The sequence below is a fragment of the Choloepus didactylus genome, chromosome 1 (assembly GCF_015220235.1).
Source record: "Choloepus didactylus isolate mChoDid1 chromosome 1, mChoDid1.pri, whole genome shotgun sequence".
In the NCBI taxonomy this organism is placed as follows: Eukaryota; Metazoa; Chordata; class Mammalia; order Pilosa; family Megalonychidae; genus Choloepus; species Choloepus didactylus.
Window position 1 is genome coordinate 182,943,612 of NC_051307.1, and position 25,755 is coordinate 182,969,366.

Here is a 25,755-nt window from a genome sequence, read left to right on the forward strand (position 1 = left end):
TACATGAAAATGTAATTAATTCTCGTCCTGCTACATAAGTCTGTACTGGTTTGAGGTAACATGCCTAGCATAGCTAAGGTAGCATAGCTAAGATGAATTATTTCTCACCAGAGATTTGGGCTCTGGCAACCAAACAGCTATTGATTTCACGATGATAAATACTAGCCTACCCCATTGACAACACCCTATAAGGAAAATCACAGTTTTCTGCCTCTAAGAAAGAGCAAAATATTCCCAACCAATGGATCTGCTGAATAAAAAAACTTGCAATCAGAATAAAATAGCTTCAGTGGAGCTATCTTTAGGTACCTCAGGGCAAAATATAGCCAACATCGATCTCAAATGGGTAAGGACAGATAAAAAGTCAGCAAAGCTGAAGTCTAAACATCTGATAGCATCAGAGAAGGAAAAGAGCTCTAAAAGGGGGGAAAAAAACAAAAAGAGTAATGCTTCAGGCATGCCGAGTACTTTCAAGAAAAGGAAAAACCTAGAAGGCTGGAGTTCAGAAGTAACAAGTGCATTTAGAGACAAAGGGTGGCTGTTCCCATCACTGCAAAAGAGAAGTCAGTCATTCTAAGACCCAGCCTCCCCCTAGGTTTGATTTGTCTACAAAAGATTAAAAATTCTCAGCAGGCTTTCATTTCTACAAAGATAAAACAGCAAGTGCCTGCATGGAAGAAAGCATTGAGCCGAAGTTTTATTTTCTGGTTTCAGCAAGGATTTTTTTACATGACCTTGCGTTTCTTAAAGAACTGCTGCTTTCCCCTTAATTTAGATTGGGCTCTGGACACTGGGACTTCTAGTGCTGACTAGTTCAATGGTCAAATTAGTTCCAGGTGGTAGAAAGGGCAGAGTTTATATATATTGCATGTTAGGAAATGAAGAAAAGGAAGCTCCAGAGGACTTCTCCAAGGGCACCCAGTTGGTTCTGTCCCTGAAGAGAGCAGAACCAGAATCCAGGCAAACTGCTTCCAGCTTCGAGCTCTGCATGCCACCCTAAGAATACCTGTGAGAATGCTAAAGTAACATCAAAACTCAGGTCAGTCACTCCTAGAGAGCAGGGCCCTCTAGGGTGAGGCAAGTGAGGCACGTAGGGTACAAAATTTAAGGAGGCACGACCCTGAGATCGGCACCCTAGACACCTCATTGGCCTCACCCTAGTCCCGGCCCCGCTAGAAGTAACTAGACCAATTGCACACTGACCTGGGAAATAACAGTTCCTTTTTCACCCTCACTTTTTAGTGGTAGACAACAATGATGCTTCATGCTGGTTCCCAAAGTGATTTGAATTTTTCAGGAATTTTACAAACCTGGGATTTCTGCACACCCAAGGAATTCATAAAGGAGTGCTAATCAAGCCACAGGCAATCACTTTACTACTTTTTTCCAAATGTCCCCTCTCTTGGATTCCCATTAGGCAATGGAGAGGCTACCTTAGAAACAGTGACAGTATAAGGGTCTCTGTCATGATATTCCAGCTCTCCATCAACAGTTGAATTACACCCAAAACCTCAACTATGCAAAAGCACCTTCAGTGCTGGGTGCATATATACCGCATTGGATGGAATGAGACAGGGACGAGTAATTAACCTAGTTAATCTGGGGCAGCATAAAAACTGGAAAAGTAAGGCCACCTAATAAAACAATATAGGAAAATAACCACTGGGCCAAAGACCAAACATCAAAAAGAAAATGAGGGAAGTATAGTAAAAAGGCTAAAATAGCATTTAGACCATCTAGGAAACATAGCCTTCTTTAATTCCTTTTTGAAACCTAATAACGGATTGATTTGTTGGACTAGGTGGTAAAGGTGGTCACTAAAACATGAACTAAAATAATGAAAATACTATGACCTGAGTCTCTTTGGAAGGACAAGGAAAGGAACGGAGACACAAACTTGTGTCAGATGGATGGGGAGAAATCATTCAAGGCTACAGGGCTCTCAAAGTAGTGGTAATTTTTCTATGGAATTCACACCACGTCCTTAGTTTTCTAGCTCCACCTTCTGCTGACATGGTAGCCAAGGAATACATTTTGCCTCATTTTGCATCTATGTCTCCACTGGAGGTTAAAAAGTAATGTTTGCTTAGTTCTGGTTTCACAACTACATGAAGTTTCAATTTATTTTAATTCTCAATTTACCAGCCACACCTGTCATTATTGATCTTTCCCAAACATAATCTTTATTCTAGGCTTCCATAGAATTTCTTCCCCTTTTCCAGGGTCTAAAAGAGAACTCCAACATCTTTTAAACACAGTAAAGAATGAAAACGGCAAAAGTGAAAGCATAGAGCTGATAGTAGGGGCTCTATTTAATCAAGTTTCCTGGACTTGGAAATAGTAACCCAAACACAGAAGGGACTTTGTATTTCTGATCTGCATGTGTCCCTTCAAAGTGGGAACCCCAAGAAGGAAACTCTACTCCATAATAATCCCAAGTAACTAAGCATTTTTCCTAGCTGTCTACATTAGCAGATGTTCTTCTCATGCTACAGAAAGAAGGTCTTCTGAAGGCCAGCCTCTGGTTGCTGAGTTAATCTCAAAACAGACAATTCTTCCCAGGTGTCTCTGAGCACTCAACATCCACTTTGCACCTAGCACTGAACTAACCAAATCCAGGATCAGACAGGGCAGGAGGAAGACACGAGGGTGGCCAAGTTTTCTTCCACTGCTGACCTCTTAAAGCATAATTGATCCTTTTGCAATATAAAGGTAACTTTGGGTCTTAAAAGAAAATAACAGTTATGGGAAGTCTAGCCAAACATAACAGACAACTTTCAGACTTTTCCCACTTCAAGTGCTTGACATAAGACGTAGAATTATGGCAGACAGTACAGAACTAAATTCTTTCTGCAAGGGATCTAAGGAAGAAGCAATGGTGGGATGGAGAGAGGCACCCACTGGAATCACACAAACATAGAGAAAGGAAAAACAAATTCCTCCCACAAAAGACTGCACTTATGGTGCACCATCTACTTCTACCACCTCATTACATCATAGAACTCAACCATGGTGCAGGGGAGACCAGCCAGGAGACACTGGACAAACTTTCACACCAAAGAAGAGGCCTCCATTCTTACTTTCTTTCTTTTTTTTTAATTGGTGTAGTTATAATTCCTTTCTGGCCACTCCTGTCTAAAATGTAAAAGGAAACTTTGCCCCTTGTGTATTTTCATAAACCTGCTTGGCGGACTCCTCAGCCCTTGGGACTCTGGGTTTCCTGATAGCCAGATGCCCTGGAGAGTTGCCGGATGGCTTGTTTTTTGTTTTTGTTCTTTGATCTGCGGTCTTGGGAAGGAGCCTGGACTGTTAGGAGAAATGTGGCCCCTTCCCTTCCTCCAGAAAGATGGAGTTGATGATGAATGGACTCTCCAGGGAATCTCCCCAGCTGCCCTCCACCCTGGACTGGCAGACTTCCCTGCCATAAGAGAGCCACATTCTTTTCTTCATGCTCAGACATAAACTTAGCGTCTTAATGGAAGGAAAAGGAGAACTTCAATTATGATTTTTTATTAAAGACAATTTCTATCTCCTTCCACTACAAATTTTTTTTTCATTTCCCTGTCTCTTAGTAATAATAGCTAATATTTCTTACTATCTACTAAGTTCCAGATATATTACTTTATATGCATTAAATCTTTACTCTTTACAGCAACCCACTAACAGTGCTGTAGGGAGTGTGCTGGGTTAAACTAGGCAGAACTGCTTGAATGGCTCCAATTGTTTACTCTTTCCTGTATCTGTGCCTTTTCCAGGGGGACTCTGAAGCAAATCCTCTCAAGAGGTGGAGTTTATTTTCCCACCTCTTGGATCTAGATACAGAGATTTGACTTACTTGGCCAAGAAAACGAGGCAGAAGTGATAATGTGCCAGTTCTGAAACTAGGACTCAAGAGTCCAGCTATATTTCCATGCTTTTTCACCCCTGCCATTGCCATGAGGGCACACCCGAACTAGCCTGCTGGAGGATGAGAGGCCCATGGAACGGCAGGGGATCGCTGCTCTCATCCCTGCTGAGCCACTCCCAGATCGCCATCAGCCAGCCAACCCCCAGACACTGAAGGAGCCCAGTCATGAGCAGCAGAACTGCCCAGCCATCCTGAGACCTACACACAATAATATATGGTTGCAGTTCTATGCCACTGTGTTTTGAGATAAAGCGTTAAACAACAAGGGGTAACTGATATACCCATTTTTACAGATTAGATTAAATGCATTTTACAGATGCATTTAAACACAAGCTGACCCTTTACTTAGAAGTAGTAGTAGTAAAATAAAAGATAAGAGAACTGCAGCAATGTCCAAATGTGTGTGTGTATGTGATATTCATTGTTACTGGATATTTCCTTTTTCCCTTAAAAAAGAATATGCAAAGGTTTTATATTAGCAACCCAAAGCAATCAATTTCACAAAGAATGTGAGGAGGACATAGCCTAAATCAGTAGCAATCATGTATACTCTAATAAATACACTTAGAGAAGAGATTCACAGAAAGAGATAGCAGTTTCAAATTAAATTTGATCTTTTCCTGAAGAAAAATGTTACAGGTTATAACATTTTAAATAAAGGTGATGTACAAAATTGGGTGGCTGGAGAGTACAAAATTAAACCCATTAGATTTCCCTCTGGAATGAATATTATGTTATGTTTTGACATATTAGTCACACAGATAGGATAAAATCACATTAGGAGTTCTCAAATGAACAAGCCCATTTAAATGATGCAGTCTCATAAAATCTATGCGTGATATGAAGAATAATTTTTTACCTCTGCAGACACGAAAAGGACTAATCTTGGCAGCCCAGACAGTCCCTTTTCCTTAATATCAGGACAATATTTGTATCTAGCTAAGTTCATTGCATACATGTTGGACACTGAACCACCTGCAAAAACAAAAGTAAAATAACAGGAAATTATAGCTCCCTGATTGCCAAATACAACACAAAGCATGAATGGCTGTGGCTGCTCCAGTCTAATGACAAATCCCTGTGAAATCCTCTGGACCACTACCCCACCCCCCCAGTCACTCTGAATATTTCACTCACACATTTCCTAATTTCCAATACCAGCAATTTCCAATCTCAGCAAAAAGAGATATTTTGGCCCCTTTATCTCATTTCAGGGTTTTTCCAAACTAAAGTTTCAATCTATGAGCTCTGGATTTAAGGCCTGGAGACCCACTTGGATCCAAGTCTCCATAGTTAATAATTTTCTTTCTGTCTGTCACCTGATCAACAAAATGGAAGCAACATTACATGCTCATCTCTGGTTCCAAAAACAAACAAACAAACAAAAACAAACAAAAAAAGGAAAACAAAAAAAAATTATAGGAATAAACAAAATGTGATACAGAAACTTTCTCAAGTAAAATAGAGGGACTTAATTGTAGCGCTTCCAAACCCCCAACAACAGAAAAATTCATTTGTGTTAGATAGAAATACTAAATTGTAGAAATCTCATTTGTGTGACCATTTATCCAAATAAGAAGCATTTATTCAAAATATTATTATCATTCTCTAGAGAGACACAAGCTATGTTCTCATCAAATAGTATTATTAATATGCTAACTTTTTGTAATATATAAATCTGAAAAGAGACTTTGTTCCTTACTTAGAATATGAATAAGATAATTTTGAGATGCTTATAATAGAAGGGTGACGGTGATAACTAATTGCACTTACCTGGATTAAATATTCCATCCCCTTCTTTCCAGCCAATAAATTCAATCATTTTCTTCAGAACTGCTTCTTCCACTAACAGAAACACTGGGGACACCTCATACGTATAACTAGATAGATATAAAAAACACTTCACTTCTATGACTAGAGCCAAACCATCCCTTTGGTGTCCCAAGAAATGCATACAGAGTTTTATTAAACCAAGTGGCCGTTGAAGTATAGGTAGAGTCTTTGGAAATTTATCCACTGGAAATAAAGAAATATGCATTCAGTGACAGTGCTAGTCATGATTAGATAAACGCCAGTAGCTATTGACCTTAGAGACACGTATGCTACTTCATCACACTTTATTTGAAGGGAATCTTTAATTCCATTGGGAGAGATAAAGTTGGTGCATCTGGAGTCTCTGTATTAGCCACGGCAGTGGCCATTTTACTCTCTAACATGTGCTTTGGTTTCTGGTTAAAGAAAAGTTATTGCCATGGAAACCAGGTGTTATTAGGCTACTACAATGAGTGTGTTAACAGTCAGCTGTCAATATGTGGTTGGAGGTTACCTGTCCTGAACTAGAGCTTCTACCACATTGATTGTTGTTATACAAATGGGAAGAGTTCTTGGGGACATCTGTTATCATGTAACTGATTCTACAGCAAAGGCAGCACCCAGATCCCCTATCAACGAAGGATTCCTTGCACCAGAGGCTGGAATGCTATTGTCATGTCAGCCCCTTTAGGGATTGCCTCATCTATAGGGAGCCACCTTTCCCGAGGACACACCCCTGCCAGTGGTGGTCCACACCTGAGTCATGGAGGTGGAAGTATAAAGACCTGACATCTGGGATGAATTTGGCCCTCTGAAGAGCCATTCTAGCTCCAGTCTCCATGGGGTCAGCTGACATTATTATTGAGCCTGCATTGACGCTTGACTCCTATCTGTTTCCTTAGGCTCCCAACTACTAGTGTTGATCTCAGGGATACTCCTTAACAAACATCCTGCTCACTAAACCCCATCTAAAGTCTGATTCCCAGGAAACTCTGTCTGCAATAGTCATGATGTTGTACAATGTTTGAGTCTCTCCTCCCTCCAGATAACTTCAGGGTGACTAAATACCAATAATCTCCCTCTCAATTAGGTGATTGCTTTAAATTGAATCTGAATAAATGTATACTCTCAATACATGAGTTAAGTAGACACACTTAAATTTATAGTGGCAGAATATAATGCAATTATTTTTAACATGTTGAAGGTAAAGCTTTGGGAAAGAGACAAAAAATACTGGGCACCTACTATGTGTCAAGCACGCTACAAACATTACATAATTTTAGAAAAGAGCTATGTCCTGTTTTCAACCATGTTATGAAGCCAGGCTACAAATACCAACAGTATGAAAATAGTTTACATGTACCTGTAAATATAAACGAAATAATAGCTCACTTTTTTGAAGGAATAAAAGTTACTATTATATTCCTCTTTGAAAACTGGCTAAACTGTAAACCTGGGATTATTATTGAGCCCACATTGAAGCTTGACTCCTATCTCCTCCATCCATAGATGGAGGAGAGGGCAATTTAAAATGTATTTGTGTCTTGGCCACATTTCAAGTGGATTTTTCAGTTTGGCACTAGGTAGCACCTACCTGGACACAAGTCTCCATAGTTAATAATTTTCTTTTGTCTTATCACTTGATCAACAAAATGGCAATAATAATACATGCTCATGCCTGGGTCCAAAAGGATTATAAGGATAAACAAAATGTGATTCTGAGACCTTCTCAAGTAAAAGTAATTTTAAGAGTGGAGAGATTTACTTACTTCCTTACTTATTATTTATTATCATTTATTATCTAAATATTTCAGATAAAAGAACTCAGATAAGGAGTCAGAAAACTTAGGATATACTGGAATATAATCTTACTGTCTCTTATGATGTGCCTACAACTTGCTCCTCTATGCATTGTAACCTGGTAGATAGCTCTCATCACTCTATCAAACCTTCTGTACCTAAGGACACCAGTGACCCCCGCAGTGCTAATCCAATGGACATTTTTCAGTATTTACCTTGTTTAATCACTCTCAAAAGCACGTGATGCTATTGATCCCTTTCTTCTTCTAGACACACTCTCCTCCATGTCTTCCAAGCCTCCCTTCCTGATTTTCTTCCTTCTTCTCTCCATTATAGATTCATCTTCCTCCTCCTAATCATTAAATGTTGGATGCCCTCAAGGCCCAATTCTAGGTCCTCTTCTCTCCTTATTCTATACTCAGTCCTCAGATAGTGGTTCTCCCTTCTGGCTGCTCATTAAAATTTCTTGGTAAGCATTATAAGTATATCAATTCTTGGGACATGCCCACAGAAATTCGGATTTAATCCATCTGGATTGGGGCCCAGGATCAACAATTTTTTGAAAGATCCCAAGTTGATTCTAATGAGCAGTCAGAATTGAGAATGACTGACCTTGGGGATCTCGCCTGTGCCCACAATTTCAATTACCATCTATTTCTCAATAACTCTTAAATTTATACCTTCCACATAGACATCAGAATTCCAGGCCAAAGTATCTACCAGCTTTGTTGACATATATTTTTGGATATCTGAAAGTCACTGCAAACTCAAAAACCCACAACTGAAAATCGAATTCTTGATCTTGCCTCTTCTACCACACACTTAAAAACTGGCCCCTTTCCCAGTGCTTCTTATCTCAGTGACTGACATGACCATCAACCCAGCTATGAAAACCAACAACTCAGGCAGTATCCAAGAAATCTATCCCTTGTCCTCATTTCCAAAGACCAACACATCATTCAGTCCCTTTTGTCTTACCTTCTAAGTACATTTTTTCTCCCCATTCCCACAACTTCTGTCCCAGTCCAAGCTACATCATCTCTTACCTGAAAAAGGCAATGCCGTCCTAATACATTCCCCCCAACCTACTTTCCGAATGGCATTCAGTGATTTAGAACACTTCAATGTCCTTCCATTGTACTTTGAATAACTCATAAACATGGCCCACTGGGCCCTACATGTCTGGCTCCTGTCTATCTCCCTAGCCTCACCCTCCATTATACTTCCCCTCGCTGTCTCAGCTACACCTTCACTGGCCTTTCAGGTAACAGAATATGCCATGCTGCCTTCTGCCACAGGGCCATTGTATATGCTGCTCCCTCTGGCACTCATCTCTCACCTTTTTGCCTAGCTAATTCTTACTCATTCTTCATCCCTCAGCTATCACTTCCTTGGAAAAGCCTTGGCTCCAAGTAGAAAAAATTGTCCCATTTATATTTATAGCATGGTGCACCTCTACTTAATATCAGGGTTTGAATTTTACATTTTTTAAAATTCATTTTGATTAGCATTTCTCTTTTTCTCACCAGGCTTTATGCTTCACGAGGACAGAATCACGGTGTATTTTTATTCACAGTGTGTCTCTAGCACTTATCAGAGATATGCACTTCATGAAGAAATGAATAAAAAATTGCTTAATCAATTTTCTCATCTTTTAAATTGGAGATACAGTGTCTACCTCACCCATCTCACAGTACCACTGTACAAATCAACAGTTCTTTGAATACTACCAAGTACCATAAGGCTATAACATTATTTGTGATAGCACTGCACAAATGAATCCATTAAATATAAATTCATGAAACAAAATTTCATTTACTCATAAACGTCTCTACTCCAGGTTTAGTGAAAAATTCCAGCATCATGACACTTACACACTTGGGTTTAATGCCTCTATCATAAATCGAGCCACCAAGGAGTAGTAATCAAGTCCAGCATACAACTGGTTGAAAAATCTTGGGTGATCTGTAAATTTTAAAACAGAGTATTTATCTACACAGCAATAAAAAGGAAAACTTAAAAGTGCCATTATAGCAATAACATGAATGAATCTTTCAGATAGTGAAAGCAGCCAGACACAAAAGAGGACAATACTCTATGATTCCTTCTATGTGACATTCAAAATCAGGCAAGCTGATGCATGGAGAGAGAAGTAAGAATTGTGGGTACCCTTGGGAAAGAATCATTGATTGGGAAGGGGCTTGAGGCAGCCTCTGGAGTGCTGGAAATGTTCTATAACTTGATCTGGGGGCTGGTTACATGTGTACAGTTATGCAAAAATTCATCAAGATGAGCACTTAGGATGGTACACTTTACTGAAGGTAAATTATACCTCAATTAAAAAGGAAACAGTCAAAATCTAATCATAAACAAGGAGAAAAATGGTTGAAGACCCATCTCATAGCCCTTTCTACTGAATAATAAAATTTTTCTAAGTAAAACTCATGCACACTTTTAAGAGCTGTGGTTTACCTGCTCCATTTTTGTACTACTCATAACCAAGCAATGTCCTTGAAAAATGGATTATTTGAACATTGTTTGCCCAAGTATCAAAGCCTGCTACCTTTATCTTCAACAATATCAACATCAGCTTCCCTAATTTCAAACACATTGTAGGCTATCATCAGTGAGAGAACTTTTCATTTTTCAGATTGACCCAGAGTGACTGGCATTATGTAGATGGAGTAAGATATGATTCATTACCCGGCTTACATAAAGTTTCTGATTCAACTTATTTCAAAGGCAGTTGCCTTTAAGACTAGTTCCAACCTTCTATTTAGTTTCCTCATATAAAAGGTCTCATAAAGGTTCCTTGGCTTTACACAGTGTGAATATTCACACCAAACACCAGGCTCACCGGCGTGACATTCTCAATCATAGGAAGCCCAGCATGATGGAGAACAAAGAGGCAGGAGGAGTCTTTCTAAATTTGAGTACCTGGGAACCATTTGAGTTAGTGACCTCCCATCACAATTTTATAGCAGTTGGTTTCATTTCATTTTTCCTCTTTATTCTAGGGGTTTAATTACAAAAAAAAATCTCCAAAGAAAATGACTCTTAAAATTAACCATGGAAACCTTTCTCTGATTTGGCAAAGGAAACCAGATACTGCTATGAGTAATTTTAATACAATTTTTTTAAGTTTGGTGTTAATTTATGATTGATTTCCATGGTAACATTATAGAAAATATCCAGTAAACTGAAGAATTAACTGCATTAAATGCACTACAGTAATAAGATATGTATCTCTGCTTTTGAAATGATAACTGGGTTTTTGATACATACACCAAACTTTCCTAAGGGAATATAATCCAATTATTTTTATCTAGGATTTTATTATGTTCTTTCTGCTAAATTTAGTTCAGTGTCAGAATTTACATAACATAATGCCTCTATAGTCTTAAACACTAGATTACTTTTACATCACATCAGGAAATGCATATTTTGGAAAGATATTCTCCTACTTTTCAAACTTGTTTACTGGTTCATCAGATATTAACAGTCAAGTTGGAATAGTACTTCACCTCAAGACTGATATTATGTTACTATATTTACAAAAGCTTACATGGTTATGGCATCATTGTGAAACAATCACAGCAAAAACTTAACCGTGTATCCATTTTTATTGTATCTTCCCAAGGTTTTTACTTTTTTATCTTGCCAGATTTGATAAAATAACTTGGTAATTACCAATTGCCAAGAGTTAATCAATATCTTTCAAATAAATTCCTTCCTGTTTATCCTAAAGATACCCTCTTGAATATATATATATATATAGCATATTCCGGGACATCAAGATTTAAAAATCCCTTAACAAATCCATATAGCCAAAATATCATCCTCCAATTTGGACCAACATAAGAAATAACTATTTATTTTATGTATGCTTTTGATTATAAACAGAGGATAGTCTTTGTTTACCTATGACCACAGAAGCCAACAGTTTTCCTATCAACTTATCTTTGGCCTTGACAACAGCTCTGTGTATAAGTAAAGATTAAATAGATCATTGTAAAAACATTGAAACTACTGTTTTTTGATCAAAGTTTCTCATCCCATAAACATTGCCATACTCAGCTTATTTAAGAAATGTTAGAAAATGTAAGAACCTGTCAGTGGTACAGATCAAGGAAGTGAATTAAGGTTCTTACTAGTTTTGACACTGTAGCGTATGACGTCCTGGCAGAGTTCCAACAGCCTGTGGTGTGGCTCTCCCGTGTCTCTCATCTCCAAATCAAGAAGTTGCTTCAGTTGTTCGGGAGGCTGCCATTCACAAACCTGGAGATTCATATGGCACAATTTATTGGGCACTCACTACAGCCAGGTATTGAGAGGACATTAGAAGCACGGACCCTACGCTTATGAAGCTTCCAGACAAGGGGAAGAGAAAGAGAATTAAACATACATCCACAGCTCAGTGTGAAAAGAGCTGTGACAGCTGTGCAGATATTGTTGGAACAAATGAGGGGCATATCATAGACTTGGAACATTAAAGAAGATTGCCTGGTGGAACTGACAAATACATTGTTACATAAAACAAGAGTAGGCTAAACCCAGCAAATGTTAGGGGGACCTACGTGGGATCTGACTCCCAGGGGTGTAAATCTCCCTGGCAACATGGGATATAACCCCCGGGGATGAATCTGGACCTGACACCGTGGGATTGAGAATATCTTGACCAAAAGGGGGATGTGAAATGAAACGAAACAAAGTTTCAGTAGATGAGAGATTCCAAAAGGAGTCGAGAGGTCACTCTGGTGGGCACTCTTATACACTATATAGATAACCCTTTTTAGGTTTTAGTGCAGTGAAATAGCTAGAAGTAAATACCTGAAACTATCAAACTGCAACCCAGTAGCCTTGACTCTTGAAGATGACTGTATAGCAATGCAGCTTACAAGGGGTGATAGTGTGATTGTGAAAACCTTGTGGGTCACACTCCCTTTATACAGTGTATGGATGGATGAGTAGAAAAATGGCAACAAAAAACTAAATGAAAAATAGGGTGTGGGGGGATGATTTGGGTGTTCTTTTTTACTTTTATTCTTTTTTTTTTATTTTTCTGGTACAAGGAAAATGTTCAAAAAATAGATTGGGGTAAACGAATGTACAACTATATAATGGTACTGCGAGCAGCTGATTGTACACTATGGATGGTTATATGGTATGTGAATATGCCTCAATAAAAATGAATTTTAAAAAAAGCTAGGGAGAGGAGGTAATGCAAAGGGCATTCTAGGCAGAAGGAATAGAAATAATAAAGACTGAAATATAAGGGAGTCCACGGCACATCCGAAGAATGAAGTAAAGTTGGTGTGGCTAGAACATAGATTTTGAGGAAGGAAGAGGCAAGAAATTAAGGTGGGATACTGAAAATATCTTCCTAAGTAGTCTCTCTGATTGTACTTTTGCCCCCTTACAGTCTATTCTCAATCTAGCAGCCAGATCGATCCTTTGAAAAGTAAGCCATGGTCATTCCTCTGCTCAGGCACCTCCAGTGACTCCCTATTACCTTTAAAGTAAAGACCAAAGTCCTTATAATGATTTAAAATGCCCCAGTGTTTCAGTTTCCTAGTCTGCTCAAAGCAAATACCATGAAATGGGTGGGGTTAAACAATGGGAATTTATTCACTCATGGCTTTGAGGCTGGGAAAATATCCAATTCAAGGTTCATGGCTCCTCTGTCACATGGCGGCATCTCCCCCTTCTCTTCTGGGTTTTGTTGATTTCAGCCTCTTGATTCTGTGGCTTTATTTCTCTTATGTCTGGATTCATTCAGCTTATAAAGAGCTCTAGTAATAGGATTAAGACCCATCCTGATTGAGGTGGGTCACACCTTAACTGAAGTAACCTCATCAAAAGGTCCCACTTACAATAGGTCCACACCCACAGGAACGGATTAACTTAAAAACATGTTTTTCTGGCATACATACAGCTTCAAACCACCACACCCTGTACGATCCGCTTCCAGGGGAAGCAGGGGCCATGTTCCCTCTCTGCTAGTCTCATCTAGCACTACACCCCCCTTTTCTTGTTGACTCTGCTCCTGACACTAGCCTTGCTGTTTTTTGAACACATCAGGCATAACCCATCCAAGGGTCTTGGCACCAGCTGTGCCCTCTGCCTGAAATGTTCCTCTCCCAAATATCCTCATAGCTAACTTCTTCACTTCTTTTACTTTAAAAATAAATGTTACTCAAATGTCACTTCCTCAAAGACAGCTATTCTGGCTCCCTTGTTTAAAGTAGCAATCTGCCCTTACCCCATGTCTATCAATACCTCCTTACTTGTCCTGCTGTTCCTTTTTCAATAGTCCTTACCACCTTCCAACATATTATGTAATCCATTTATTTATTAAATCCAACATATTCTCCATGAAAGAAGAGCTCTCAATCTTTTTGTTCAGTGATCCCAAGTAACTAACACAGAGCCTGCTTTATAAGGTGCTCAATAAATATGTGTGAATGAATGAAAAAGTGAATGAAGAGATGAGCAGGACTCAGATTATGAAGGCTTCATGTGGCACGCTACAGAGTTTGCACTTGGTTCTAAGCAAGAGACTGAAAAGTTTCAGACAGAGGGAGTGATATGATCACATTTGTGTTTTGGACCATAGCTTTTGTTGCTATGTGGAGATTCCATGTAAAATGGAAATAGGAGATTACCGTAATACACCAGGCAAGAGAGGTGATAAAGGTAGTGGCTGTAGGAGTGAAGTACACAGTTTCTAGAGATATTTAAAATGTAGAATCAATAGAGCTTGGAAATAAATTACCTGTTGAAGGTGAGGGAGAAGGATGATCCGGAGGTTTCTACGTTGGACACATCGGTTGACAGTGGTGATGACAATAACAGGAGAATATGGTTGTGGATAAAGTGGGATGATGTGTTTTGAGCATATTTAGTCTAAGGCACCTTCAGAACATCTAAAAGGGGAGTAGCAGTTGGTCTGAAGCTTTCTGAATAACAGGCATACCCTAGGGTAATATAATGGTAGGTGGCACAGTTCAGGAAGAGCCTGTAGAGTGGAGGAGAAGGCTCAGGATCTCACCAGGACAACACCAACCCTAAAGGAATAGGCACAGGGAGAGGAGCTTACCTGCAGGCAGGCCAGAGAGGTAGGGAAAAATCTAGGAGAGCTTAGTGCTACTAAAACAAAACAAAACAAAATGAAAAAAAAAAAAAAAAGAGGAGGAAGTGGTCACCCATGTCAAGTACTACTGAGAAGCCAAATTTGATAAAAACTGAGAAGTGCTCATGGGGTTTATCAACAAGTAGGTGTTCTTGGCAAAAGTAGTTTGACTTAGAGAGGCCAGATTGCCATGAAGTGAGGAAGTAGGAGGTGAGGAAATAGAGGGAGGGAGGAAGCATAGACACTTTTTAAAAAGTTTGGCTGCTAAACTCAAAAAAAGAGGGGAGGAGAGAGACAGGGGTTGAAAAGCCTGGGAAGTGGGCGTTGGGGAAGCAGGAGGAAATATCGAGTTGTGCAAAGGGTATGAAATTAAACCCTGATATTATAACCATGATAGGCAGAGGTAAATCAAAAGTGGCTGAGACAATCAAAAGGAATGACTATTGATAAATGCAAAAAGAAGGATGAATCTCAAATCCATTTTGTGGAGGAAAAAAGCAAGTCTCAAAAGGTTACTCACAATAGGATTCTATCTATATGACATTGTAGAAATGGCAAAAAATATAGACAAAAAACAGATGAGTGGTTGTCGGGGGCTAGGGATGAGAGGACAGATTGACTATAGAGGGGAAAAGGGAAATTTTGGGGTGGGAGTTGGGTGTGGTGGTGGCTTGGAACTATGTATTCCAGAAAAACATAATCTTAATCCACTCCTGTGGGTATGAACCCATTGGAAGCAGGACCTTTGGATGAGGTTACTTCAGTTAAAGTGTGGCCCAACTCAGTCAGGATGGGTCTTAATACTACTACTGAAGGCTTCTAGGGAAGACCACACAGAGAGAAGCCTGAGGAAGCAGCCAGGAGCTGGAAGTCAACGGAACTTGGAAGAGAAGCCAGGAGAGGTCACCATGTGCATCCATGAGACAGAAAAGCCAAGGACCAAGGATCTGTACCGCCAGGCCCAGAAAACCATAGTCTTCTGGGAGAAATCATTGCCTTGATGATACTTCAGTTTGGATTTCTAGCCTCAAAAACATGAACCAATAAATTCCCATTGTTTAAGCCAATTTACAGCATGGTATTTGTTTTAGCAGCCAGGAAACTGAAACAGGGGGTGATGGAACTATTCTACATCTGTATTGCGGTGGTGGTTGCATAACTACATGTACTTGTCAAAACTCATAAGACTGTACACCAAAAAGGGTAAATTTCACTGAATGTAAATTGTACTTTAATTTAAGGGGGGAAAACAAGGAAGCTGAGCAAAGTTGTAAAGTTGAAGAAAGCAACCAGAAGTAATGGTTTTACTAAGCATGTGATATATTCGCAGGTTGCCTTCTAATGGTGCCCTGTTGGATCTTTGTCAAAATAGGCTAAATTAGCAATGGCATAAAAACTTCACCTCCCTCCCCCAAGCAAAACATAGCTTTCAATCCAACACCACATGGATAGCCTGAATGTCTCCTATAATGAGATCAACTTGTGATCCTTCGTTTATAACTCAGGATGTTAAACCTCCCGTTTTCATCTTATCTCCCATTGGTCCTCACTGTGTGAGCCCTTCTTTCCAGGCAAAAGGTCCCCAAGCTATGTTCACTACATCTTCTCCTTTTGCAACACTTCCTATTATTTAACTTCTGCATTTTTCACCATCCCTACCACTGAGCAATACCCTCCCTGACCCTTCTCTGCCCATCAGAATCATACTTAGCCTTCACATTCCATATCAAAACTCAAAGTGCTCACTCTGAAATCCCCAAGTCTGCCCCATTCACATGCCATTTATCACACTCTCACTGGCAACTGTGTTCTTTTTTCCAGTGAAACCTTATTCTTCTAATTAGACTATAAATTCTGTTCAAAGCTGGGTCTTAACCTTATTTTTCTTTATATCCCCCAGAGCCTAATATAATGCTTTACCCATAGCTAACAGTTAATATTTAATGACTGAATAAAGGCCAATTTAAAAAAAAACAGTCACCAGAGGAGCAGTGTACTCAAAGGTAAAGCAGGATCTAAAATATTTCCTAAATACAGACAAGACCAGAAAATACGCAATTATAAATATAAAATCCAGCTGAATGGGAAATACCATCAATGATTTTGCCTTGAACGTAACTATTTCAAGTTCACAGGTCATTTCAATCTATTTCCCTATTAGTTTTACCAAACGCATTTGATCAAAAATTCAAAGTAAATACCACTTCACATTCAAAATCTTTTTTTAAATGACATTTATTTCTGGCTAATTTAATTGGAATAAAAATCTCTTCCATACATCTATTTGTTGGCAATCCAATTCCAATATGAAAAGTGATCATTGTGATAAAAGGTAATTTAGCAATTTTGAGTGTATGGTATAGACACCGAAGACAGACTGCCTGGGTTTTAATCTCATCTCTGACATTTACTACTGCATGATCTTGGGCAAGATATTTAACTTCTCTGTGCCTCAGTTTCTTCTTCATGTCTAAAATGGTGATGGATAATAGCATCTGTCTCAGGGTTTTTGTGAAGATTAAATACACAAGTACATATGTATAAGTCATTAGAGCATTGCCTGGCATGTGTTGAATATTCCTAAGAGTGGATGTTAGTAATAGTAGTTTTAAAATCAATTTGAACCTGAATTTGGACCTGAATTGAAACCTAGCATCAATATTGGTGCCAGTCAGAACTCAAATGTAAAAATCCAAGGGTTCTAGTCTAAGTTCAGACAAGTTTCTGGTAAAGACCCTCAGATAAATAAAACCTTTCCATATGCTTTTCTACCTTCTGCTTGATTTTCACTAGCAACACACAGAATGTGTACAAAAATGGAGAAAACAGAGTGTTTTAGGCAGTATATAAATGGGATCAGCAGGTCATTTACAATGTAGCTTATTTCATAGAAAGTTTGTGACATTCCTGGGGTTTGGAGGGCAGGGAGTGCTGAAGGAAGAACGGTTGAGGCACCATCCCCCTGCCTCATGGCCTCACCTGGTTAACAGCTGGGGCCTCAGCAAATCTCCAAACAAATGACAGCTGACAGAGAAAAGAGTGCACCCTTCAAGGAAAGCAGATGCTGTGTGTGTGTGTGTGTGTGTGTGCAAACTTTAGCATCTGGACATCCCCTTGAAACAAAGGTATAGAGGGCGTGAAAGCTTGTGCTTCCCATATCCCTTATATCTGGCCAACCAAATTTGGAAAAACTTTTCTTTCCCATTCCTGAGATTCCTTACAGGTTTTTAATTTTACCTTCTCATTGACATCGGTAGCCTTCAAAACCACCTCTTCCATTATTAGCCTACAGGCTTCTTCAACAAACTTTTCTCCCGCTTTTGCATTTGTTGTGGGACCATTCAGTATGACCCCATCCACTAGAACAGCACTCTTCTTACTTGGAACCATCTCTTGTTGATCACCTAGAAGCACATGAATTATGTTTAAGAGATAATATAATTAAGTCATGCAAGAAAGCAGAAGGGAAAAAATGGATCACCATCCCAGCTCCAAATAACATATCTTCTTTTAATACATAAAGGCACCTTTGGGGGCATTGAAGTTTGCCATTTCTTATGGTGCCCAAAGGCATGATAGAATTAAGGCAAATTCCAGAAAGCTCACAATTTATGGGCTAAGTAAATCTACCTTATTATATATGTTCCTCTGTATTGGGCCGGGTTAACACGGAGTGGGTGACCATTTATTCAGTATACTTTCAGGGATGATCAGAAAGGGTACCATCTTGTACACCATTTCCCTGTTGAATGGTGTTTGTAGTTGAAAGAATAATGCCTTTATTTCCATAACTAGAGAGGTAGCATACAGAGGAAACATCCCTATAAGAGGATAAAACATTCATTAGCATTCCAACAAATCCAAATGACTGCCAATAGATCTTTTCTTTAGAAACATTCTCCACTCCACAACGGCAAAGTGAGAGGTAAAATGAAGGGGATTTAGGATTTGGGAAAAAGGATGGGGAAAGCCTCCCTTCAAATTTTAACCTATGTTTAACATTGCCTCTATGCTATAGTATCCCCTTCAAAATATAAATTATATACTATTTTTCCTAACTTTCAGAATCTGGCAAATGGAGTAGACCAAACATATAACTGAGGCAGCCCAATGTTTTCTGGTTTCATTTCCTTGTGCAAAGTCATCTAGCATTTTTGAGTCCTAGGATGAAGGTCTGCGCAGAGGTATAGGAGAAAACAGCAACGGGTTGTATACCAATTGCTTTACCTCAAGAGAAGCAGTGATGCATTTTCAGATTGGAGTACCAAATTTATTTTATAAAGATACATCTTGGGTTTGATGCATCTGTATTATGGAAATGACTGAGAGAAGACCATCTGGTAGCCCTCAAGAAAGTAAATGTTGAAATTTTCAAAGGGAGAGAGCTAGCTGTTTCTTTCTTGAAGGAATGGCACACACAATATATGTTTTTCTAAATGTATGTATGCTCTTCCTTTAGGTGTATGCAGCCATTAGTCCATTTTTCCTCAAACTAGATACAAAATCTGCACAGGAAGAAAGTTATTTCTATTTTCCATTTCTGATCATCTGGTTCACATCCAGTAGTGTGGAGAAGCTCAGGAAATGTAAATTCAACCCTTTTTACTCACTCACTCTTTGAAAACTTTTCAAAATCATGTACAAAAAGATCTTTATAAAACACAAGCCCATGTTGATTTCATGTGCACTACACGCTCTTATAATTGTTAAGGATTACCATATTTCCCTTTAAATAAATCATTCCTAAAGAATAAGAATGATATCAACATGCCATTGCTCCTCATTTTAATTTCAAACCTATGTTTTAAATGACTCTTTATATTGTAGATACTGCTCTGTCCCTGAGAGCCTCTCCTTAAATCTACCCCCAGCCATTTTCTACTGAAAGGATGATTAAAAAAAAACATTAAGCAGCATGATGGCTTGTGTAAATCTATCTTAATATGCCTTTACACTTTAAAACTTGAAGTTTAAGCACAGCTAGAAGGGATGGAACAGAACTATATTCAGACCATACAATTGCTAGTCATGAATAAAGGTTAAAGTCAACATGGAAATCTGTATCTGAGAATAAAGATTACTGCCTACCCAAAATAGCCTTCCACAAAAATAATTCTGGCAACTTAATCCAGGTATTCAACCAAAATCTGTCCCAAGCTTCATCTGATCATTTCTCTTTTTCTAATCAGTATCTCTCTCCTCCTTACACTATATATGTTCACTTGGTCATGGAATTTTCCAGAAACAATTTTTTAAATTAATTTAATTAAAAATGATGGGTATTAAGTGGGGGGGGGGACCCTCTCTATACACATTTTGAATATTTCTGTACTAACTGAGGGCTCTAACAGTATTAATATTAATTATATCTTAGACTCCATTTTCTCCTCCAAGTTACAAGTTCTGGTAAAATTCTGTGGCTTTATAAACCCTTTAGTTTTAATGTTGGAAACCAAGAATGATGTCCACAAGGGCAGATAAAGATATCACAGGAAGATTCTTGATTTGGGAAAGACACAATCTGCAGTGAAGGATCAGTCTTTCAACACACTGAAGTTTGGTCATCCAGAGCTCAATGACAAATTTTAGTTCTATCCTTCACTTTCACTTATCTTTCCCTTGAAAGGATACTTTAACATGTTTTAGGGCCATTCCAAAGAGTTTTGGAATTGAACTCTCAGATGGCAATATTCTACACCTGAAGGCATTTTCCCAAAAACTTTCTTTAGGACCTAAAAATAAATTGGGAAAGAGGGCAATTATTCAGAGGACCCTGGTTGTCTCAGTAGGCAGTGCAATTATTAAGCACACAGAAAAGTCAGTGTTTTTTTAAAACCTCATTAGTAGGATTCCAGGTTTTTATTGCCCAGGGAATAGCAGCAACTCTTTAGCCTCCTCTGAGTCTCTCTCTCTCCTTCTCTCCCACCCTCTCTCTCTTTCCCACACATGCACACATGTGTGCACATACATGCAATAAAATAAAATGTCAAACACCCACTTAAACCAGAATAGCAATAAAATTAAAATCATCATTGTCTTCACAGCAATGAATTCAAGAAAAATCCCCATAATTCATACAATTAACTGGAGAAAATACTCTTAAAAAAACAAACTATGAAGAGTTGGATGTAGATATTATGCCTCTCTTCTTGACAGGTACATTTTATTTCTATTACCAGATGTGATTTGTGCCTCTTAGCTCCCTGAATTCACCAAGGTTGTGAAAATCCTTCTAGAGATTCCACAATAGGTTAGCCTGTATTGTTGTTGTTGTTTGAGGACCCATACTGAAGACTACCATTTTAATTGCTATTGCTTATAATGATTAATAATAAAATTGTTAAATTGGGGGAGTCTACTATGAAGAATATATCCAGAATCCAACTGCTTTTCATCAACTCCCCTCTTACAACCTTAGTGTAAGCCACCAAAAAAAAAAAAAAATGCCTGGATTACTTCAGTTGCCTCCAACTAACCTCCCAGCCTCCACCTTCCCTGATCCTCACCTTCTGTGGACTATTCACAACACAGCAGCTCCTAAATTCTTTGAAAAGATGACTCCTCTGCTCAAAATAATTCAATGACTCCTCATTTCATCAAACTAAAAGTCAAAGTCTGCAAAATGACCTATAAACCCCTCCTCCCATTATTTCTTGGATCTCAGACCTCATTCTTATCACTGTCCTCTTAGTTCACCCAACTCCATATTCATGGTCTCATCACTATCCTTTGAGCTTTTCCTCAAACATCAGCTTCTCAGCAAGGCCGTTCTTCACTCCCTTTTAAAACTGCAATACCCCTCTCTATTTCCTTTCTCTGCCTTATTTTTCTTCAGAACAGTGATCAAATGTGACATACAATATATGCATGAATTTATTTATTCAAATATCTGTTTCTCTAATAATTAACCTCTATGAGAGCAGGAGTTTGGGTCTGCTGGTTGGTTCAGCATTGTTCCACAGTACTGAGAAAGTGCCTGGGAGTTTGTAGGCATTCAATAAACATATTTTGATTGTAAATGAAAGAAGCCCTCTCTGATTTCTCCAGCCAACCAGTGATCCTCTTAGATGCTATTGCAGGTTACCTGTATGTCTTTATGATTTGATAGCGCAGGAGGAGACTGGACCCAATCAAGCAAGGACACCTATGACCAAGATGGAATTGACATAGTGCCCGATCATTGGCTGAGCAGAGATAGTGAAGACTGAAAGAACTGTTAAAACAGGGTCAGGCAGGCAAACCTGAGGGTGTGGTCTCTAGATCAGAAAAACTTGGGTCCCCCCTTCCTGTCCTCTCCATTCTTTTCATTGTGGCCACTCCTACATTCTATCCTTTTCCCATTTGTAGTCTACCGACTCTGAAAGGCAGCCAATCAACCACAGCCCACTCCAGGAACCACATTTCCAAATTGAAAGTCAGTCAATCCCTAAACCCTCTGACTTGAGTATTTCCACTAATATCCCAACTCTATGCCTTCCAAAACTCTATATATAAAGTTCAACTTCTGTTTTATTCAGAGATATTTTCAGCCTCCCTTGCTTAACAAACAATAAATTCAGCTTCAAATATTGTTTCAAATATGGAGAGGGGGCTCTTCCTTTATATAGGATTAAAGGAATTAATACAAAACTTAAAAGAGTGCCTGGTACATAGTGGACACTCAGTCAGTGTTATCTCATATAGGAATAGGCAAACAATAATATTTATTGATTATATAACTGCATAGGGCATGAATGAAATTTGCATGTGCCATGACATTTAGGAAAGGAGGTGTCCTCAGAGCAATCAAATGATCAGTGTAATGAATTCCAGATCAAGTACCTAGCAGGTGGTCTCCTGTGGAAGAGGGATTTAGATTTATTAAGCAAGAGTAGGAAGAGGAGCCACCTGGTGGGGGATTGCCCTTGAGGAGCGCAGGACTTCCTGACACAATGTTTAGGACACAAGATGGTGGCCGAGTAGGCAGACCTCCAGCCTTGCCACTTCCCACCTGCACTGCAGAAGCCTTATTTCTTGCACCAGATTGTAAATTCCTACAGGGAAATGACAATGTCTCATTTTTCTGGACATCCATACAGCAGAGCATAGCAACCAGCATTATTAGATGTTCAATAACTATCTCAGAACTGACTGATTAACTAATTGACTGGCTGAATACTTATCTGAGAGGTTATTTTATCTCACCTTCTCATACAATCCAGAAATCCTCTCCACAACCCAGTGGCCTAGGCATCAGGAGAACTGGGAGTGTTTTTTTGTTTTGTTTTGTTTTAATTAAGTTTTATCGAAATATATTCACATACTATACAATCACCCATGGTGCATGACCAAGTGTTCACAGCACCATCATACCGTTGTTCATCCATCACCCCAATCCATCCCTGAACATTTTCCTTATACCAGAAAGAATCAGGATAAGAATAAAAAATAAAAATAAAAAAGAACACCCAAATCATCCCCCCACCCCCTCCCACCCTATTTTTCATTTCGTTTTTGTCCCTATTTTTCCACCCATCCATCCACATACCAGGCAAAGGAAGTGTGATCCACAAGATTCCCACAATCACACTGCCACCCTCGCAATCTACACTGCCATACAATCGACCTCAAGAGTCAAGGCCACTGGGTTGGAGTTTGGCAGTTTCAGGTATTTACTTCCAGCCACTCCAATACATCAAAACCTAAAAAGTGTTATCTGTATAGTGCATAATAATGTCCACCAGAGTGACCTCTTGACTTCATTCGAAATCTCTCAGCCACTGAAGCTTTATTTTGTTTCATTTTGCATTCCCCCCTTTGGCAAGAAGGTGAGGAGAACTGGGTTTTAATCTCACTCAGTCAATCTCAAGATCTCTAATCCTCAGACAATTCAACCTCTCAGTGCTTTGGTTTCCTCATCTGTAAAATGAGAGACTACCTGAGGAAAGTGCTAGGCTGGCTGCTGGAAAATTCCTGGGAATATTGATACAGATTCTAATTTCTGGGTTCCTGCCCCCAAAGATTCTGTTTTGGAGTGGGATCCAGAATCCAAAATTTTAGAAAGCTCTCTAATATTAATATGCAGGTGGGTTGGGGAATCACTGTTCTAGGTGACCACCAAGGTCCTTTCCAAATTTAACATATTAAATTGTCTAGCCTCTCTCTCATCCTTTCACAGTTATGTATTCATTTCAACAAACATGTATTAATTACCTACTATGTGCCAGTCACCAGCATAGGGGCTAAGGACATCAATTAAATCTTTGACTCAAGGATCTCAAAGTCTCATGGGGAGTTAGGTCCCAAAAAATTACAAGCAGATATATATATATATATATATATATAGAGAGAGAGAGAGAGAGAGAGAGTGCTTACTATATGCAAGACTCTGTTGTAAAGGTTTTAAATATTGAAAAAATTTAATAACTATTTCAAAACTTCATCAGTTCTTAAAGTAGCCACTCCATTGACGAGCAGCTGGAATGGTCACAAAGTTTCTTCTTAGAGTCACTCCAAATATGTATTTGCGTTCTTTCTTCAGACTTCTGCAGAAAATAAATAGACAAACTAAGTCTAAATTTTCTTTCAGAGGATGGTCTCTAATACAAATATTTGAAGCCTTCTATCCACTCTCCTTCAAATTTCTTATTTTGCCAGTTAAAACTGCAGTTTCTTCAACAGCTTCTGACAGATTGTGCTCCCTAATCTGGGTCAGTTTGTTTCTATCTTTTAAAATGAGACCTGACTCAAAACTCCAGATGTGTTCCCCCAGCTCTGAATATAGGGAACTCTGGTCACCATGTTTCCATTGGTAAGACTTTCATTAACATCATAGTGGATTTCAAAGCTCAACCTTTGAAACCAGGTAGATCTTGGCCCAAATTCTAACTTTGCTGCTGTGACCCTACCCATGTTACTTAACTTTCATGTGAACCTGATTTCTTATCTGGCAAACCAGGAAAATAACCACGCCTAGCCAGAGAGTCTTGGGAGGGTTGAACATGAGGACAGTGCAGGCAAGCTGCTTAGCAAAGTGCCAGTAAGAGAGAAAGAACTCAAAAATGAAGACTATTAATATGCTCCAAGTCTACGAGAACTCTCTTTTGGCACCCTATTACACTTTTGGCTCAGGTAGAGGATAGGATTAACAGCCTTAGGTCTTGGCCATAAAGTCTGCCAGTAAGAGCCAAGTTTCCCATCCAGGTCTCTTTAATTGTTAAGAGCTAATTAGTAACAGGCAAATAAAGGCTTCTTCCCAAGGACAGAGAAGAAGGAAACCTGGATCAAAAGTGAAGAGAGGCATCTGGTTGGGAGGCCAAGGAAGACTTCAGAAGACTCAAGCCAAAAACACTGGGACAAGGGCCTGAGGGTCGGGCCTGGCAAACCTAGCAGACCAGACCAAGATAGGCTAAGAAACAAGGCCTAGGAAAGGAGTTATTGTAGCATAAGTTTCAGTTAGCAAATTAATATCAGCCAGTTATTGGGAAAACAGAAGTAAACAATACAGAGGCTCTGTTGTTCTCAAGTTGCTTAAGGTCTAGAAAGAGAATATTCAGGGAACCAGGGTAATGAAAATTTAACTGGAAAATAAAGTTCAAGAGAAATCCTCCTGTTCTGGATTTTTCTAACTCAGCTGTCTTCCCTAAACTGTGAAAGAGGGATTTCTAATTTAGTTGACGTACATGTACTGTCAGCCCCATAAATTGCATGCCTTTCAAAATTTCACACCTGTTTTAAGCAATTTTTGCTGCCTTTGAAACAAAGGCCAATGAGAGGGTGTGTATGAACAACTCACGGAAGATGACTGTAGGAAGAAACACGTAGAAAAAATAACAATAATACAAGACAATAGCCACAGAAGCTTGGAAGCTTTGGGTAATGACAACAAATGCAGGCATTTATCTTCTAAATCAAGCCTTGCATGCAGTAGAGTCAAAGAACCTGCTTAGGGATACTGCACCCAATGTTCATAGCAGCATTATTCACAATTGCCAAGAGATGGAAACAACCCAAATGTCCTTCAACAGATGAGTGGATAAATAAAATGTGGTATACACACGATGGAATACTACACAGCAGTAAGAAGGAACGATGTTGTGAAACATGACAACATGGATGAACTTGA

The 25,755-nt window shown here is 39.0% G+C and overlaps 1 protein-coding gene across 2 annotated transcripts in view; it reads right to left on the reverse strand.

The window, feature by feature from the left end:
- The window catches only part of GADL1 (glutamate decarboxylase like 1), a 201,160-nt gene that overhangs the window by 136,333 nt on the left and 39,072 nt on the right, over window positions 1-25,755 (reverse strand). For both annotated transcript variants that reach the window (XM_037828498.1, XM_037828506.1), the window contains 5 exons: window positions 17,889-18,055; window positions 11,671-11,797; window positions 9,394-9,484; window positions 5,681-5,787; window positions 4,767-4,882 (listed from right to left, as the gene is read on the reverse strand). In XM_037828498.1, coding sequence (XP_037684426.1) covers window positions 4,767-4,882; window positions 5,681-5,787; window positions 9,394-9,484; window positions 11,671-11,797; window positions 17,889-18,055 — 608 coding nt within the window. The remainder of the gene's footprint in view (window positions 1-4,766; window positions 4,883-5,680; window positions 5,788-9,393; window positions 9,485-11,670; window positions 11,798-17,888; window positions 18,056-25,755) is intronic.